Source organism: Carettochelys insculpta, chromosome 1 (genome assembly GCF_033958435.1).
Source record: "Carettochelys insculpta isolate YL-2023 chromosome 1, ASM3395843v1, whole genome shotgun sequence".
Lineage (NCBI taxonomy): Eukaryota > Metazoa > Chordata > Testudines > Carettochelyidae > Carettochelys > Carettochelys insculpta.
This window is the reverse complement of record NC_134137.1, coordinates 15,801,835-15,821,570: the sequence shown is the minus strand read 5'-3', so window position 1 is coordinate 15,821,570 and position 19,736 is coordinate 15,801,835. Positions and strand designations below refer to the sequence as shown.

Below are 19,736 nucleotides of genomic sequence, written 5' to 3'. Positions count from 1 at the left end.
GTATCTACCAACTCATTGTGTTAATGTGTTATAGTGTGTATATCATCCACTGTTACAACGTGAGTTAGTAGATAGGGATACAGACCCACTCCCTCTCTGGGGTGTCCTCTTTTTGCAAAGGTCAAACATGGTAACCCTACCCCTGGTAGTTGCCCCTGACTGCCTTGGTGGTTGATAAAGTCAGCTCTTTGATGGTATCATCCTGTTCCATCTCAGGAAACAATGTTCTAAGAAATGCTCCAGGCTTTATTTAAAGTCACAAAAGCTGGCTGCTTTATATCTAGGTCTGACGTCTACCTAGAGTTTGGGATTCTAATGAATGTTAGGAGGGAAAACAGGGCAATAAAGATAATGGCTGTCAAGAAGACATCGGTAGGTGAGCTCCCATGGAAAGCAAGTCTAAGGGGAAAAACAATTCAAGAGACTTGCCAGTTTTTTCAAAGAGGCTTTATTAAGGGCATGTGTATAAACTAGCTCACTGCACAGGAAAGAGACAAAAGATGGCAAGAGACCTTTCTGGCTTAACCAGGAGATCTTCAGTGATGTCAGAGTCCTATAAAAAGTGGAAAGTAGGTCAAATTGCAAGGGATGAATAACAAACATGACTATGCAGGGACAGAATTAGAAAGGCCAAGGCACAAATTAAAATTAATCTAGCTAGAGGCCTAAAGGATACACCAGAAAATATTGTACAACTACATCAGAAGCAAGAAGAAGATCAAGGAGAGAGTGGGCCCATTATTCAGTGGGGGATGGAAAAACAGTAACAAAATGTGGAAGTAATATACAGGCTTGTTTGTTTGTTTTTCACCAGAAAGGTTAGTAGGGAGGGGATGTCTAACAAGTGAATGTCAGTGAAAATGAGGCAGGATAACGGGCTAAAACAGGGAAAGAACAAGCTAAAAATTACTCAGACAAGTCAGCTATCTTCAAGTCACCAGAACGCGATGAAGTACATCCTAGAATAGTCAAGGAGCTTAGTGGGGAGCTATTTGAGCTGTTAGCTATTATCTTTGAAAGATTCCAGAAGACTAGAAGGGGGCAAATATAGCATCCATGTACAAAAGGGGGAATGAGGACACTCCAGGAAATCCCAGACCAGCCAGCTTAATTTCTACACTAGGAAAGATGATAATGCAAGTAATTAAGGAATCCATTAGCAAATGTCTAGAAAATAAGATAAGTAACAATCATTATGAATTTGTAAACAGAAAACAACGTCAAACCACCTGAAAACCTTTCTTTGAGTAGGGCATAAACCTTGTGGGTGGGGAGGAAGCTGTAGATGTGGTATATCTTGACCTGAGTAAGGCTTTTTATGCTGTCTTTCATGACCTTCTCATAAACTAGTGAAATCAATGTGTGTGGTGCTAATACAAGGTGGGTGCATAACTGGTTGGAAGACCATTCCCAGAAAGTAGTCATGCTGGAAGGGCATATATGTTAGATTCCGCAGGGTTCAGGTTTGGAACCAGTTCTGTTCAATATCTTCTAGAATGACTTAAATAATGGTGCAGAAAGTACACTTGTAAAGTTTGTGGATGATACCATGCTGGGAGGAGTTGCAAGTGCCCTGGAGGTTAGGAGTGTAATTCAAAATGATCAGGGAAAACTGGAGGAATGGTCTAAATAGGATGAAATTCAATAAGGGCCTGTGCAGTCAGTCGCACACGTACAAAATGGGAAATGATCACCTAAGAGAGAAAATTGGGGGGGTCAGAAGTGGATCACAAGCAAAATGACTCAACAGTGGGACACTGTTGCAACAACAAAAAAAAGTTGTGGGGAGGGAGAAGCAAACCATTCTAGGATGTATTATTAGCAGGAGTATTGTGAGCAAGACACGAGACATAATTCTTCTGCTCTACTGTGTGCTCATTAGGCATCATCTGGAGGATTGTTTCCCATTCTGTGTGCCACATTTCAGGAAAGATATGGACAAACTGGAGAAGGTCCAGAGAAGAACAACAAAAATGTTTAAAGGTCTAGAAACCATGAACTATAAGGGAAGTTTGGAAGAACTGGATTTTCTTCTAGAAAAGAGAAGACGGAAACAGAACTGTTTCAAATACCTGAAAGGTTGCCGCAAGGAGGCAGGATAAAAAAAAATGTCCCTAATTTCTGAGGATAGGGCAAGAAGCAATGGGCTTAACTTGCAGCAAGGGAGGTTTAGGTTGAAAATCAGGGAAAACATCCTAGCTGTCTGGGTGGTTACACACAGGAATAAGTGCTTAGGGAGATTGTGGAATCTCCATCACTGGACATTTTTAAGAGCTGGTTAGACAAACACCTGTCAGGGATGGTCTAGATAATACTTAGTTCTGCCGTTACTGTAGAGAACTGGACGAGATGATTTCTTGAGGTGCCTTCCAGTCCAATGTTTCTGTGACACGCAGAGCTGGAGTTGGGGGTCAGGCTAGGGGAGGAGGCAGTTTCTCTGGTACCCTCTTTGGGTGTGCAGCCCTACCAGTATTACACCAAGGATGCACTCGGCTGGTGCTTGTAGTTCCCCTGATCATGCCCAGCCATGGCATGTGCAACTGAGGCTGCTCTCTGTGTGCTGCAGCTTGCAGCTTGTCAGACCACTGTTGCCTGTCTAGTGGGCAGTGAACAAGTCTCTTTCACGAGGACTTTCACAAGGACTTCACAGTTCCTTCCTTGAGTCTAAAATTGCTGAGGCTGCAAACACTTGTCTGGGAGGTGGGGGTTGGAAACCACACGCAGGAGTCAAATTCTTCCCCTGGATAAGTAACAGGCAACTCTCAGGCATGCCACTCCTGCATTGTATGTACAGAACAATAGGGTCATGGGTGCTGTTGGCACTGCCAAGATACTAATAATGTGCAAATATGAGGGCAGAACATTTGCCCACGGTCTGAGCTGCCTGTTGATGAATACTTCCTTGTTCCTAGATTTATATAAATGCTGCAAATGGACATCTCCATCTGTGCTCCTTACCTGATAGGCTGACCTCCATTTCCCTGGTACCTTGTTTAGCATCGCCGGTGCTACTGCCAGTCAATCCATTTTTCTTCCAAGGGACTTGCAAGAGTATCAGGCTCAGTCAGCATTTCCCGAACTAATTCGGCATTGGAACACTTTTGGGCTTAGGATACATTGATGGAACATGTACATGATGGGTGGTAGGGAGGGGAGGAGGGATGGGGAGTTTCCTGCCAAAATAATGGTGCACATAATCCTCAAAAGTTGATTTGAAAGAGTTACGATTTTTTAGATGTCTTTTTGTTCTGCAGAAAACAAAAAATAGCAAGAGAAACAAAACCAGAAAACAAAAAACAAGAGAAAAATATCTGAATGAACAATTAATGTACTTCTGAGAATAGGATGGTTAATAACCCTGTAATTAAGCATAAACATTAAATACAAACCCAAAACAAAGCATCAATATAACAGCTGAAAGGATGGTTCGTGTCATTCTTTTCTGCAAAACTAGACAGGACAATATTGTTCAAAAAAGAACTATCCTTCCTTGAAGCTTAAAAACATTTTTATGAAAAAGAAATGCAAAAGAAATTACGTATGGGAAAATATGTTTAAATTTTATGTTTTCATAGTTTTTTACAGAAAACTACTGGAAAATAAAAATAACATTTGACCATTTTTTAATGGGGTGAGTGGTTTTGCATCTTTTGATCACAAATCTGCTTAATATTTGGAAAGGTGATGGAGAGTTGGATCCTCAGACCAGGTGCAGCATCATATGATTTCTCTGAACACAACTCATGCTGAAAGAATCCAAATCAACTCAGATTGTTTCAGCACGAGTCACATTAATAACAACTTTACTATTATGAATATGTCATAACTATTATGCCTACAATCCAAATACTATTCAAATACCTTAGTATTTTTGATACACACAATTTCTTATTTAATATTTTAGAAGGAAAATTATTCCTAGCATCAGAATTTTTGCATGGAAGACCTATTGGCATCTTGTGGGACATTAGTGTTCCGCGGAACACAGTTTGGAAAATGCCAGACTAGGTCACGTGTAGCCTAAGCTAAACTAGACACCCTGCCTCTAAAAGTTGGAGGGTCCCAGTCTGAGCTGGCACCAGCTAGCTTTGTGCTTCACCCGTCCCCTGTTCCCAGTGCCTCCTGGCAGAGACTAGAACTTGAAGACTGTCCAGCCTGCAAATTCAGAAAGGGACTGAGGCGTGAAAACCCCAGGGGCACAGTTTCTGGGAAGAGAAGCAGATTCTGAGCTGATGATCTAAAGCAAGAGGCTGAAAGCCACATGAGGTTTTTGCCTGGAGATGGGGCTGCGATGCTGTGAAATTACATCTCGGGAGCGCAGTTTATAGGAGAAATGGCTCAGCTTGGGTGTCTTTACAAGAAACTGGAAGTGTGTGACCTCACTGGTGGCCAGTCACAGAGTTTCAGCTGTGTGCAGTGTTCTGAAGCCAACACAGAGGCGCATTAACATCTCTGGGTGAAATCTTGGCCCCGTTGATGTCACTGGCAAAACTTGCGTTGACTTGAATGTGGCCAGAAGTTCAGCCTATAGTTACAGCCTGTGTTGTCCTCTTGCATGATACAGTGATGTGAGCTGGCTTCTGTCCCCAGCTTGCATCCACTTGCCCCCTGGCTCCAAGCCTAAAATCCCTGTGGCACTCCAGAGAGCACCATAAAGCAGCTGGCAGTCTCAGGATGCATGGTTAGCAATGAAATAATGCCTTATAAAGTAAAGTGTGATGGATGGATTCCCTGGCAACTGAATCCATCATATTTAATGAGTGCAGGTCTCTGGGCATTTAACTGCAGGCTCTGTAGACACAATTAATGTCCAATGCATCATTCTTTAAACCTATTGTAAGGTCAGGCTCGCTGTAACTGCATCGAGTTCCTTACATGTCGATCAGAGTGGAAGCCCTTGATGATAGCTTTGGAGATGAGAGCTGAGGTTTAGTGCATGGCATTTTAAGGCCACGGCCCAGAAAGGAGGCCTAGTTGGGGAAATTTCTGGAGCGGCAAGGAAAACCAGGCATCCGCCTGTCCAACAGAGCAGCTTTCTCCCTTGGCATGTGTCTCTCCTTCCCTGCCCTGGGCATATTGATGGGAGAGGTTTTGTTGCACAAGATGTGACAGGAATGGGAGATGGTAACTGCCCCGATATGCTGGGAAAGGGAGGCACCTATTAAGTACAGGATCGATTTTTTCAATCCAGTGCTGTGGATGGAAGTGGGGACAGGCCCTCTGAGGTTTTAGCCACTGGTGCTTTTTACACTTAGGCCAGGTCTACACTGGACCTTAAAGTCAATTGTAGATATGCAATTACACCCAACTGCCACAGCTGAATCTACACTCGACTTACCTGGCTGTCCTCGGAGAGGTCCACCTCTCTCACTTCTCACTAGATCGAGGTAGGGTTACCGTATGAAAAAGAGGACACCCCGGAGAGAGTGTGTGGCTGTATCCGTATCTACCAACTTACGTTGTTTTAGTGATCTAGCATATCTAGTACATTAATACAATGTTAGTTGGTCTGTACTGAAACAGACACGCACCCTCTCAGGGGTGCCTTCCGTTTTTTGAAAGGTCATCTATGGTAACCCTGGACTGAGGAGTAGTTTGATTTCTTGCATCCCCATTAATTAAACCCCAGAAGACTGACCCTGACTGGGTCGATTTTCTGGGTAGTGAAGATGCACCTCAGGCTCCAGGGCTGCTGTACGTCGCCAGTGACTCGTCCGGCATGGACCCAAAGGCCCACGTGCATTGTCTGAGGAAGCTAGTATGGTGGTTATGGGTTTCTTTTCCTTTAACTGTTTCCAGGTTTCTAAGACTTATCAGCTCCCCGTAATTATCAGGGGTAAACTTACAGGTGTGTGGGCTGCAGGTGCGCGTGTCTGTCCTGGGAGATGCATCCATCTTACTGGAGCCGGCACTAGTCCCGGAGGAAGAATGATTCGCTGGTGACCCTACTGTTTTGTGTCTCAGCAGGTTCGTTCTGTGCCTCATTTCAATCATCAGCCCTCAGGATGAAGAGGGACCTGATCAGCTGGTCACTTGTCACCTTTCTCACAGTGAGTACGATATAATCCTGTGCTGCTTCCGGCCTGGTCCCGCTCAGCTGCCCCCTGGCAGTGGTATAAAGCCATGGCTGTGCATGCTTGTTTCTCTCCGGGCCGTGGGGAGCAGGGGCGAGGGAGGAAGCCATTGCAGTTGAGAGCAACCAGGGCGGGTGGTGGGGGAGCTCTTGCATTGGTGGGTTGACGCTGAGGGGAAGTTGGTGTTAATGGCTGGAGGAGATGATGGGAAAAGAAGGCCAGGAGAGAGCCTGGGGCAAGCTGATGGAGCGGGACCAAAAGCCCCAGGCAACTGAGGAAGAGTGACAGTAAAACCCGGCTGAGGTGTACCTGAAGCTGACTATCACAGGCTCTGCCATCCGCTGTCCCACCTGGGAGCCATACCGGTGGGCCCCAGCACCCACACAAGCCCTGCTGAAGTCAGCTGGGCTCTTCACAGGCACCCGGGGTCTCCTACACCAATGGGACAACAGGTTCTGGGCTTCTGACTGGAGGGCAGGGAGCTCATCTCCTTTCTAGTCTGCTCAGGGAAGATCCTGCCCAGAGCTCTTCTCTTCCCCACTTCACATTCAGCCCTTTTCCCCCCAGCTCTGCCAGCCCCGTGCCAAGTCACCGAAGACCCACAGCTGGCACCACTGAGCAGATGGGCTGTGGCCACATCTGTTTGCTGCCCATCACCTCTCCAAGCAGCTCTCCTGGGTCATGAGCAACCCCAGTTCTGTGATCGCTGCCCTATCGGTAGCATAATTATGAATGCACATTAACGATTGTTGTGTGTCAAGTGGCCACTCCCAGCCAGGCTGATTCTGGAGCAGTCACAGGTTGGACTTTCGTGAATGGAGACCTCCCTTTCCTGGAGTAGCAGAGGGGCTCTGAAGTCGCTTCACAGCTGAGGGAGTGGTTGGGATGTAGGCGGCTGTGTGTCGGTAGTAGGGGTTCAGCCTCCCCCGTGCTGTGCCCACCCGCAGCCCTTTCTGAGTAAACACTGCACAAGGTCATTGGTTGGGCATAGCGAGAACAGGTCACACTGGAGCATCTGACTTGAACCCTGTCCACAGGAGAGCCATGAGGAGGGAGTCGGGGAGCGCAGGGGAAAGGAGGCTAAAAGAGTCTTTTTCTGGGTGCCCTGGATAGCGTTGCCAGATTTTCAGGGAAGGTTTGGTGAACAGGCAGCTCCAACCACGGGATCCCCAGTCAAGGGGGTGGAGGGTCACCGGAAGTCACACAGCTGGGAAGCTGCCTTGGCTGGGAGGCTGCCCCTGGCCAAGGGGTGGGGGATCCTGTGCTCCAGCCAGCTCCCAGCCATGGGGTTGCCATGGTCCCCTTGTCCTCCTACCCAGAGATCCTGCGGCTGGGAACACAGAGCCCCACTGGCAGCCCCAGCTGTGGTCACCCTGCCTGGGCCCTGGGAATTTCCACGACAAGTCCCGAGGGACTTGTCGTGGAAATTCAGGACTGTCCCACAGATGGCGGGACGTCTGGCAACCCTGCCTGGAGATGACCCACAGTAAGGCTGTGTCTACGGTAGAGATGCCAAATCGACCCATCTGGAGTCAGTCGCTATGGCGAGGAGGAAGGGAGGTCGACGGGAGAACCACCGACCTCCCTCTGTGAGGACGGCTAGGTCAGTCGATTGCAGATAAGTCAGTTCTAGCTACACAATTGCCGGAGCTTGAACTGTGTATCTGCAATTGACTTACCTACCTAGTGCAGACCAAGCCTGAGAGTCTGCTTCTTGCTTCTTACGCTGAAGGCCAGCAGGGCTGGAAACCCGATGGGGAAGTAGGCTTGTGCCCGCAGCGATGGCGCTGAGGGAGATTGCAGGGCAGGGTGATTGGCTCCTCTTGCAGTGTGGTCTGGTGGCTGTGGTTTGCGTGTGTGTGGTGGGGAGAGGTTTAAAGGATGCTAAGAGGACCTAGAAGGGAGAGAGCTGAGAGCAGCAGCGTGGTTAAGGGGAGGGTGTATGGCCTGTCCTGTAACCACCTCCTTGACCCCTGTGCAGGACGTGCTGCTGGGTTGCAGGAGCCAGTGAGGATCAGCCTGCCACTGGATGGCCAGAGTGGGATGCTCCAGGGTGTGGAGGCAAAGCAAAGGAGCCTGCGGCTGGTGCAAGTGTGGGGAGGGGGCATCACCTTGTCGGGCTATGCAGGGGTGGAGCCACAGGTGGGCCAGAGGGAGCCATGGCCCACCCACTCAGGATTAGGCCAACCTCTAGACCCAGCTCTGGCATGGTCCCAGTGCTTGCTCTGCTCACCCAGCCAGGCGGAGCGGAGCAAACCTTCCTGCTTCTACCCAGCTCCCTGGCTGGAGCCCCAGGCGGGCAGAGCAGGTCAAGCCCCCTCATGCCGCAGCCCCACTCCCCAGCAGGAACACCGAACAGGCAGTATGAGAGTGCCCATTTTTCCAGGGCCCTGGCTTGGCCCAGTGGCTGATCGGGCCCTGGGAAAAGGGCAAGGAAGTGAGGTGGCCAGTGGGTCAGCCCATCACCTGGGGGAGCCAGGTCTGGCATGCGGCAGTGGGTGCCCAGCTCCCTTGCAGGTCCTGGTGCGCTGAAGGGCAGTGTCTTCCCCTGAGGCTGGGTGTGCACCTAGGGAGTCAGCCCCTGCCCGAGGGTCCATCCATCATCCCTGCAAGCCCAGCCTGGAGGGGGGGTGAAAGCAGGCAGCTCCCCCATCATTGCAGCCCACCCAATATCCCATCTGGGCCATGCCACTGGGCTCTGCAGCCTGTCTGTGGGCCGCGGGAGTCCTGCTGTGTCCAGGCTGGGGGGGCTGGAAGGAGGGCGTTTGCAGAGTGGGAAAGGGAGGTGTTTGAGAGGAAAATAACCCACAGTCTACCTCAGAAGTGAAAGGGTTAATCTCCCCCCTCCCCACACCAACACTCCTGCCCCTGCCTGGCCGCTTGAGCTGTGCAATGGGGGAGGGCTGGAGAAGTGGGGCCCCTGGTCTGTCCTGGCCCTACGGCCTTTTCGCCTGGGCTCATCTCCCCTGCATTAGAGGGGCAGAGCTGGGCATCTGGTTTGCAGCCATAGCTGTAAATTGATGCGGTACCTCCTGGTCGATGCCTTTACAAGCTGCAGACACAGGGTCCCCGTGGCCTGGCTCTTCCATCCGCCCTGTGGCGCTGGGAGGGGCAGCCATTGCCCTGGCTGTGGCTGGCCTCCCCCCCCACCCCCGTCTAACCTGCCCCCAGGGCTGAGGGAATTCCTGACTGCCTAGCTCTGAGAAGGGGCGGCCCTGGGTAAACGCAAAGCACTGGCTCAGAGCTAAGCTGTGCTGGCTGATAAGCAGCTGCTCCTGATGGCTGCAGTAAGAGAACAGGATCCCCAAAGCTGCCCTGCTGGTAGGGGCGGTTTCGTGGCTTTCTGGGAAGTGTTGCAGCCAGTGGACCCCACTTGGGGACGGACGTGGCTCCGTGCCACTGCTGCAGCCTGTGTTTCCCCTCCTTGGGGATCCTGCAGGAGGAGGCAGCGGCTGGAGGCTAAGAGCAGTCAGGGCTGGGGACTTGGCAGCCACAGTGCTGGAATCCCTTGTGATTTCCGTGGCCCAGAGAGTAACCGTGGCATAAAATCAGCTGCCCTCTGCCTCCGACCCGGCTGGCAGGGTCTGTCCAGCTTGAGAACTGACCCCGGTGCAGGCATTCAGCTGAGTTAGATAGATACAATTGGAGATACACATCTCCTAGAACTGGAAGGGACTGGGCTTGCCCCGTGGTTCCCTCCCTTTGGTATATTAACCCGGCTCTCTGCACTGGGGAGGATCTCAAAGCACTCTGCAAATGGACAAGTCCATTAATAACCAGTGACTCCCTGGCTGCTTTGTGAGCTGCTGGGGGTTTTGATCTTCTTATGGCTTTGTACCCAAGGTGCCAGAGAGACAGTTTCTCTCCCCGTGTTGCTGTGATGAATAAATGATGCTCAGGTTGGAGCAGCCTTGAGTTTAGAGGTGAGTTGCTGGCAGGCTTGCTTCTTTCAGCCCTCTGAATTCTGAAATCACTGCCTAGCTTTGGTCTCCCAGAGCCCATGTTTAAAGGGGACCCGTGTTTTTTAATATTGGCGTTACACCCCTCTTGGAACTTTTGAAAAAGAATTTTAAAAAGCCTGACAGTTCCAGATTTTTCCCTTACTTATTGAATGTATTTTTAGCCAGAAGCACCTGACCTGGTTTGCTTGAAGGAGCTTCTGGAGGCCTGTGGGTTGTCTGTGAGCATTTAGCACTCCCATCCTTGAATTACGGCTTATTTTTCACAAAGGCTTCTCTTCTCCAAAGGCTTCACTGGTAATTTGGAATTAGGTGTAACCCATAGCCAGACATCATGGCTACAACTTCCGTCCCTGTTCAGTTGTTCAGCTTTCCGTTTCGTGAGATGTTAGAACTGAATTTTCTAGGGCAGAGAAGAGCTGAATTTCCTGATTGCTGTTGTTTAAGCAGAGGAAGGCAGGCAAGGAAACTGAATGGAAATCCCTTCAGGCCATCTTCAAAGGTTCTGAAGAAGCCAGAAAAGGGCTCCAAAGCCAATTTTGTGATCCCTTTTTTGCATTAGCTTTAACTCTTTCAAGAGCCTTTTCAGAACAGAAGCAAAGTTTAGGGGAGGGGATGTTTGAATGACACTGTTGAAAGGCTTAATCGATAATGTTAAGGGCAGGTGGGACAGTAACTTGTGAGTGACCAATTTATGTATTTTGCATTAATAAATGTCAGATTAGGTAAAGCGCCCATCATAGTTTTTGGACACTTAAATATTACTGTATAAACTGAAATGATTGTGTAAAATACTTTTAATAAATATCTAACTCCATATCTAATGCTTTCATCAGATCTCAAAGCACTTTACAAAGGACAGCAGTATCACCCATTTTAAGAATGGGGAAACTGAGGCACAAAGCAGTAAAGTGATTTGTCCTCAGTCACCCAATAGCAGAGCCAAGACCAAAACTCGGATCTATTGAATCCCAGTCCAGGCTGTAGCCGCTGGACTGCACTACCTCTCTGTAAAAGCCCTACCTCCTCTTTCATTTGTGTAACCTGCCTTGTAGTCGGTTTATGATGCCATACGTGCATTCCAGTGTCTTTTTATTGTAACGTCTGACGATGTTTTATTTATACACTCCCAGTTTCTCTTTTGAGCTTTTCCCTCTCTTCGCTTTACACCCCCAGCTCAGCTTTGGGTAGCCTCTCCCGAGTCATACAGCCCTTGTCATTCCAGCCCTGACATGCAGTGAGGGCCCTGGGAGAAGAAGAGGGTTTCCCTCTTCACTCGCCACATTCTGGGCTGTGGAGTTCAGAGGCGTCACGCTACAGCTGCAGTCGCTCAAGATGTTTTTAATGAAGCCCGTGTGTAATCGCAGCCTCTTAACCTCGTACGTTGATTTCCCAGGAATGACTTGGGTCTTGTCTACAGCAGTGCAAATCCCTAGTGTAGACCTGGCTTATACCCGGGTTAAGTCACACTGGTGCAGATTATGCTGTACAAATAGTTTCGGCCCTGTGGTCTGGGAGTTAAAGGTCAGAAGGCACCACCAGATCGTCTAGTCTGGCCTCTGGTATATCACAGACCTCTTACATCACCCAGCAACCTCACACCGCCCAGCAACCAAAAGGAGAGCAAGTTATGACAGCCCCCAGGAGGCCACAGGCAGTGAGTAGAAAGGAGTAAGGTGCCTCGGGGTCCAAGGACCCTGCATGAGAAGCAAATGATTAAGTGAGCTATATCCTGGGGCCAGCTGATGGAGGGGGACCAAAAGCCCTGGGCAACTGAGGAAGAGTGACAGTAAAACCTGGCTGAGGTGTACCTGAAGCTGAATGTCACAGGCTCTGCCATCTGCTGTCCCAGCTTGGAGCCATACAGGTGGGCCCCAGCACCCACACAAGCCCTGCTGAAGTCAGCTGGGCTCTTCACAGGCACCCGGGGTCTCCTACACCAATGGGACAACAGGCGAGTGACCCACCCCTACGTGCTGCAAAGGAAGGTGAAAAGCCAGTCTGACCTGGGGAAAACTTCCTGCACAACCCCACGTACTGTGAGCAGTTAACCTCTGTGCAGGTGAACAAGAACCAGCCAGCCAGGCTGAGTGGTCAGTGTCCACCCTCAAGCCATGGTTGTCCCCATCCAGTGTCTCCTCTTCAGCCATGGTTATTCCTGATGCTTCAGAAGGAGACTTAAAAGATTCTGGGCAGCATAAAATCCCTTCCTGATGCCTGTGTGTGGCTGGCTGATACTCAGAAGCAGGAGCTACTAGGAATGTGAAACACCTGAAATCCCCATGTAGACAGACTTGTGCAGCTGCCATATGTGGAGCCTTCCTTTGTTCTCACCTCAGCTGGTTGGAGTTTGCCCAAACTTTGCCGAGTAATCGCCCATGGGAGGATCTGCAATAGGAAGAGCTTCACCCACAAAGTTCTCAGAAAGTTTGGACTGAGTGCAGCCATCATGGCCATTGCAAGGCAGCCAGATCTCCAGCTTTCACGGCTACAAGAGCTAGGGTGTCTGCTGGCGAGTCACTGGAGTGGGTGGGTACTCTGTAATCTTTCCGGGCAGTGAGTCAGCTATTGGCTGTGGCTGGCTCACTATGCAACCATCCCCGCTTTGAAATCAGAGTTAGAAACTTGTTCCTAACATGTGGATACGTCATGGGCAAGAAAATGATCCTTCAAAGAGGGTAGAGATCACCGAAATCTGTTCCTTCTCCCCCACGCCCCCAAGTGAAACATTACTTTTGGAAGAGGACCAAAACTTTCGAGAGAGCTTTTCCTGTTTCCCTCAAAAACTTGGATGCAATCCTTTCGACACCTCCCCTCCCCACCTCCCAGGAAACAAACATTTCTCTTTCTAAACCAGACATTTATTTCATTTCAGTTGTGGGGAATTCCTCCCCTCCCTCTCTGCCTTTTTTCCAGCATGGGACAGGCATAAGGAAGGAAGAAGGGGGTGCCAGGAAGCCAAAGAAATGACCTGAAACAAATCTAGGAATCAGTTTTTGCTTGTTCAAAAAACTCCCCCAGGCAAAACCTCCATTTGGCACTATGACTTCCCTGGGAAAGAGTCACTGCTTTATGTTTGTCCTCACCCCACATCACAGTCGGGGACAGCTGCCATTTGCTGCCCCTTGCAGCTGTCTCCACCAAGCCTGCTGGAGGTGAGCACAATGCGACCTGCTTGTGGACGGAGGTGTGTTAGTGCCATGTGCCTCCACTGACAGCGTCACAGCCAAAGCAAGGTACAGAGTTGTCAACATGTGAGCTGTTTGCCCAGGAACAATTCTCTCTGCCACACCAGCGGGCTCTGGACTCCGCTTGGACCTGCCGCCTACCGAATCTTAGGCCCTCTTAAAAGGGAGAATGAAACAACTGACCATTCATGGGCCCCACGGGGGGCTGTCCAGCCTCCAGTGATGGGCAGAGAGATGCTGAAGAGCCAGGAGGAGACCTGCTGTGACTGAAACCAGCAGTGCTACTTCTGCCTGTAGTCTCGTGGGACACAAAAACGGGGACTGCTCCAGGTTGAAACTCGGAAACCCAGCATTCGCTCATCCAGCGATGGACCGTGGGTCTTCCAGGGCCAGAGAGTCCCGGCGCTGGGAGGAAGAGGGGCCAACTAGAACAGCACCACGAGCTCAGGGCAGGCACAGCTGGGCTGGTGGCAAGGAGGTAGAGGAGGAGCAGCAGCGGCAAGAGGCCCTTTTCCCCACTGTGGTGGCCAGGGCTGCAGAGCAGCAGCTCACAGTAGCTCATTGCCAGGGCTGGGCAGAGAGGTAGGCAGGGAGCTGCGGCCTCAGGAAACTGCAACTGGGGAGGGATGGCTGGAGCCAGGAGCCAGAGACCAGGAAGCCACAGACAGGTCCGGGGGCCCCAAGCAGGTCAGATTTAAACCTGCATCCTCTCCCCTGCAGAAAGGCAGTGGAGACCTAAACCCTGATTCTTGCAGTCCACACCTACGTGCTTTTTCACTGGTGGCTGAGCCATGGCTTGGGGCCCTGGGGGGCGGGAGGGGGTTAGGTCAGGAAGCTGCAGGTCACAGTGCTGGGGGGTACGGAATTAACCACCCCCTAGTCTGGCAAAATCCCTGGTTCCAGGACTGCTCAGGTCTCAAGGGTGCTGGACCAGGGAGGTTGAATCTGCACTAATTCTCCTGGTCTAACTCTGGGCCAGCCCTGGACTTCTCTGGGGCCGGTTCTCAGCAGAATGTCGGTGGCCTCAGCTCTGAGAACTGAGCGCAGCTGAGGCTCTGGTGCTCTGTGCCTTGACTTGCCCATCTGTCCGCCAGTTCTTTGCCCGCTGGATGGGACTTCTGTGGCGGTGCTGCGGAAGCACACAGCGGCGACCAATACCCACTCGGAACCTTTTCAGGCAAGCCGCTGATGCTGCATGTAACTCTTCTCTGCTACCTGGAGCGTGATTCTAGCTCACCTGGCATCGCTTCCTGGTTCTCTGCACTAGCTGTCGTGCCAGGAAGTGAAGCAGCCCTTTCGCTGGAGATACCTGAAGCTTACCAGCCTACGTATTGCCTCTCCATTTGGCGAAGGAAGGATGTGGGACTCTGACTTAAACTGGGAACTGGCATTCTCGGCTGTCCCCTTGCCCTAGCCGTGCCAAGCCAGGCCACTGCTGCAGTGCTGGGGTTGGGCGTAGAAACACAGGCATTTAGGGGGCTGGATCCATGAGAGGGAGAACACGGCTGGAGGACAGCAAGGGAGAGTATGTGACGACCGCTGCTCCTTGGAGAAACACAGGCCAAGCTATCACCCCCTGGAGCAGGCTAGCCATGAGACGGGGGGGGGAGGCTCAGACCTGCCGATCTATTTCGGTGCAGGGCTGTGGGGTGGTTTCTAAAGCGGCCGACACGGCTGTTGGCCTGAGCGGGAGCCAGTGTGACAGGTTGTCCTGCTGTGTGCACGTACGTAGCCAGAAGCTCTCCCCTGGCTTTGTTCACTTGTTTGGCCAGTGTTCGGGGTTGCCTGGAACCGCGTTTATCCTAGCTGGGAGCTAACAGGTGCAGGGATTGGTCCTGCCTCGCCCCAGGGCTGTCTGCAGCTGTTCTTATCTCTGCTTCCCCGTGTGCGGCCATAGCTACCACATCCCACCTGCAGGAGGCTTCCTAGGCAAATAAGGGATTTGCTTGCCGGGGTGGGGGGGGCGACATACTCCCCCCTCACCCCTCTCCACAGGCTAGCTGGGTCTGTACTTGGAGGATGAGAGGTGCTGCTTATAACCAACTAACTGGGGTCTAATGAGCATCTGGCTTTGGCCCTTGTGCGGGGATCCAAATCAGAACTGGAGCTAATGGTGCAGCTGAGCCTTTGCTGTTTAGCTGTCCACGCTGGGGCTGGAAGGCTGCCATAGCCCCCTGTGTGATCCAGGATCGCAGCCCTGTGTGAGTCCTGTGGAACCAGCCCCGGCCTCCTGGGCGTTATGGGGCCTGCGTGTGGCGGTGCTGTCACCACGTCGGGCCCAGGTTGCTAGAGAGACGCGGTGGATGAGGTCAGAGCTATTCTTGGACCAGCTGCTGTTGCCTGGTGCAGCCAGAGGCAGAGGGCTGCCTGGCTCGCAAGCGGGTGTCTCGCTCCCCGAGAGAGGTTGCTACAATACACGATATTACCTCCACCCCCATCCCCGCACCCTGTTGCTGGGAGTTCTGTGGTCCTATCGGTGCTGGGCTGCCCGAGCCCCCGGGGGAGGCAGCGTGGCCGTGATTAGGTGTAAGGATAAGGGGACTCTCGGCGGTTTTGATTGGCCCTCTTCCCAGTGCCAAAAGAAGGGAAAGGGCTGAATAAGAATCAGGATCTTGAGACTGACAGTTCCTAGGGCCAATGAGGAGAGGCCAAAACTCCAGATCATCCCGACTGACAGGCCAGTGCGGGAGTCCCAGGGCCCATCCTCTGCGTGAGCCAGAGCTGCTTAGGGCAGAGTTAAGGGGAGAAGAGCAGCAACCAGAATAGGGGAGGTGGGGGGCAGAGAAGCTGTCCACAAGGCAGAGTGGGGGAGCCAGAGCTGGGGCAGTGCAGACCAGAGGGGAGCCACGGACCACAGCTGGGTATTGGCCATGTCACATATAACACGACGGCAGAACGTGGTGCGCAGGGGAGGGGAGCAGGGGCGACTCTAGGCAGAGGACCCAGCTCAGGAAGATGTCACCAGACAAGTGGCCTTGTGGGCCAGACTCAGAAGGGGGGCCCTGGCCCCTGAGGGGTCGGCCAGTACTGGGGAGAAGGATCCCTGCCCTCTGGAACTCAGGCCATGTGGACACTGTCAGAGCTGGTGTCTGACCCACAGGGCCTGGGATGAGTGAGGAACAGGCTGTGAATTTTCCTTACGCCCCTGAGACTGCTGGTCAGAGTGGTCCCCAGGCCTACGGGGAGGGCCCCTCTTCCTTTGAGCTTTTCCCCTATTTCTCTTGCAGTTCATTAAACAGCTCCTGTACCTGATCTGAGCTCAGTGCAGTCAGGGAAGTGGCCAGTGTGCAGAGAGGGGACCCTGAGCCCCTGTTCTAAGTGTCCCCGCAAGGCTGGGGGTGACACCCACCCCAGGAATTCTGGGCCCAGCCTTGTTTGGGGTGGAGGACCCTGCTATATGGGAGGGAGGGGAGTCCTCACGGACAGGCAGACACTTGGGTGTAAGCAGTGGGAGTAAGTAGATCCTTTTGCTATCTGATTCCACTGGGGTCATGCAGAAGCCCAGAAAGTTCCCCCGATAGCAGGACTGTTCCCTTGCTGAGGTGAGCAAGCAGGCGGTGCTGGGCTGGCTTTCATCTGCCAGCTCGGTGCCAGGTGCTTGTCCGGGGCTCTGTTGCAGTGGCTGCAGGACCCAATGCTATAGAGCCCTTCCACCCCCTTCTCTTAGAGCCCTGCGCCCACCCCGACATTGGAGAGCAGGAGTGCATGAGGCCACCTCGTCCGCCCTGCAGGCAGGCTGAGCCTGGGTGCTGCTTTGCCACAGCCACAGCTTGAAAATCCCTGCAGTGTCTTGTCCCGGGGGGCTGGGCTGGCACGCTGGAGGTGCTCAGATACCAGGGTGATGGGCCTCGGCGTGCCGGCCCTTCTACAGCATGGGGGCAGCTGCTCACCTCCCTGCCCGGAAGGCAGAGCTCCTGCTCGTGCACTCCATGGAGGGCACCAGCTCAGGGGACCTGTCTGCCCGGCTCTTTGTCAGCTGTGGTCCCCCACCTCCATGGCAGTGAGGTGCCCGGCAAATGAGTCTGATGAAGCAGCCAGGTCTAATGTCTGGACCTGAGGGGTGTTGAGCTGCCCTGGAGATGTAAACCACTCCCAAGGGAAGCAGGAGGGCCTCTTCACTGGAGCCCCTTCCCATAAGCATGTGGCTCATGCAGGGGGACACCCTGCCCAGCTTGGAGGTGGGAAAGAGACTAGGAGTGACTTGCCCCAGCTGCTGCTAACCCCTCCCGCCCCAGCCAGCAGCAAACGCTCCTGGAGTCTCTCGAGATGCAGCTCGAGGCCGCCAAGCAGCGGCAGAGGATTCTGGCGATGGTGTCTCCTCCCAGTGTGGACTGAGCCTAGGGAGGCGCTCCCGCTGCAGGCCCCAGCGTCCTTATTGCTGTCTTGTCTCTTTTCAGCTGTTGCGCTGGCACGGGGGCTGGGTGCTGGCATGTGGGGAGCAGGAGTACCGGACCGTGGAGGGGGGCTGTGCCCCTTGCATGGGCTGTCCCCCTGGAGAAGAGCCTGACCGGGTAAGCCATTCTGCCGGCTGCTGCTGGGACAGCTGTTTGAGCAGACGTTGCCTGGGGAAGGGGCGGGAGACATGGCACTCTATCATTCGGGTAGGGAGTGGCTTGGCACACTGCCCGGGGGGTATCCAAGCCCTTTCACTGATTCAGGCCCACGCGGCACAACCAGGTACCCCGTGAGGGGCAGCCTGTGTGCCAGGTGTCTGTCCCAGTTAGCACTGGCTGGTCCCCGGGTTGGCAGCCTGAGCAGAGAAGTTGTGTGTGGAACAGGCTACGGGGACAGCCGGCCTGTCGGTGCAGAGAGGAGCTTGCCACACCACAGCTCAGCGCCGGGGGGGCGGCCAGCAGTACCAGCTGCTCTCCTGACTCCATCTCCATTTGGTTTCCTGTAGCCGTGCAGCTCTGGGCAAGGCCTAGGCATGACCTGCCGAGCCTGCTCTCCGGGCACCTTCTCGGCCAGCAACGGCACAGCCCCCTGCTCGCCTCAGACCCGCTGTGAGGCCAGGAAGAGGGTCTGCGCCAGCCCTGGGACGGCTGCTTCAGACAGCCAGTGTGGAGGCTGCATGCCAGGGTAACTTTGCTTTGCAGCTTGTCCTCGTGGGCGGCAGTGCAGGGGCAGCTGGGGCTCTCCTGGGGGTGGGAGCCTGGCCCAGGCACCAGGCTGGGTGGCATCTGCAAAATGAAGGCCCCGATCTTTCCAGCCTCCTAGGTTTTAATTGTGCGTAAGGACTTCAAAGCATCACATTGGACAGGGCCCAAATCCCACAGGTTTTGGGGATCAGGCTCTGAGATCTTGGGCACTAGGGGTGGTTAGCTGAGGCCCTTCTGCAGGGTGTTACCAGGTGGAAGCAGGACTGGCGTAGCCCTATCAAGTGGGAACCAGCATCCCCTGTAAGCTGAGCACTTGGCCAGCTGCCCAGGAGAGATTCAGGTGCTGCCCAGCTGATTAGCAGAGCGCCCACAGCCAGCCACAGCCAGCAGCATGTGTTTCTGCTGGGATGCACCTCTGCACATGCCTTAGTGCACATAACATTTATTCCGCCCATGGATGTTAAAAACTAGAAGGAACCCTGGTGGGAGCACATCAGGCTGCCCAGCGACCTCGGGGCACTGGAGAGAGAAAAAATGCAGGCTGCTGAGCAAGAAGGCGGTTGCCTGTGAGTTTTGCATGAGTCACTCAAAGGCACTTGGGTGAACTCCTCCAAGCCAGTACGCTTCAGGCAAGAGGGAGGAGAGAAATTCACCAGAAACTCTCTTGCGAGTCTGGCCAGTGCAAACCGACTGAGTCAATGACCGGGGGTGAGAGAGATTTGGGAATTGGTTGATGAGGATGTACCTTCCGTTCCCTGCGGGGAAACCGTTTCGTGCTTTGCTCTGAAATGCGTCGGAAGCACCGTCTGGCTTTGCCTTGCTGCTGAAATGCAGCCATTTCTGGGGTGGAACGGGGCAGACACAGAGCAGTGCAGGGTGGGAAAGACAGCCAATAGCTTATTGCATTCAGGCAATGTAACCTACTTTCACTCTAGTCAGGCTCGGTCTGAGCTGGGATTTCCAGCAGCTGCCCCACGCCCTCAGGGAATGCCTGTGTGACACTGCGAGCTGTGCGCTCATCCTGACTTCGGTCCTTTGCTCTTGGCAGGTTTTACAGCCCTGAAGGTGAGAAGGACCCAGCAGCTGAATGCCAGCCATGCTCCTCTGCTCCCCAAGGCGTGCAAGGCTGCCCAGGTCAGTGTAACCAGCGAGAGGGAAATGGATGCCATGGCGGTCACGCTTGGGGTTACAAAATCCTGTGTCCAGGAGATGGAAGGGGGGTTTCTCTGGTGGGGCACCGGAGTTTGTTAGGGCCGAAAGGGAGGAGAGTTTCCTTCCAGGAGCCTCTGCTGCCCACTGAGGGGGTCTCTTGCCGTTTGGAGAGCCAGAATTCGAATTGCTGCACGTGGGGCCAATTCATTGACCTGCCAGCGGTGCGATCACCCCGGGCAGGCCTGCCACAGCACAATCGCTGCC

General features: G+C 53.0%; 1 protein-coding gene across 1 annotated transcript in view; it reads left to right on the top strand.

Annotated features, from left to right (window-relative positions):
* Positions 1-19,736, top strand: part of RELT (RELT TNF receptor) — a 70,874-nt gene that overhangs the window by 34,195 nt on the left and 16,943 nt on the right. The window contains exons 2-5 of the mRNA XM_074978413.1: positions 5,968-6,050; positions 17,619-17,732; positions 18,122-18,300; positions 19,369-19,454. Coding sequence (XP_074834514.1) covers positions 6,006-6,050; positions 17,619-17,732; positions 18,122-18,300; positions 19,369-19,454 — 424 coding nt within the window. The 5' untranslated portion in view covers positions 5,968-6,005. The remainder of the gene's footprint in view (positions 1-5,967; positions 6,051-17,618; positions 17,733-18,121; positions 18,301-19,368; positions 19,455-19,736) is intronic.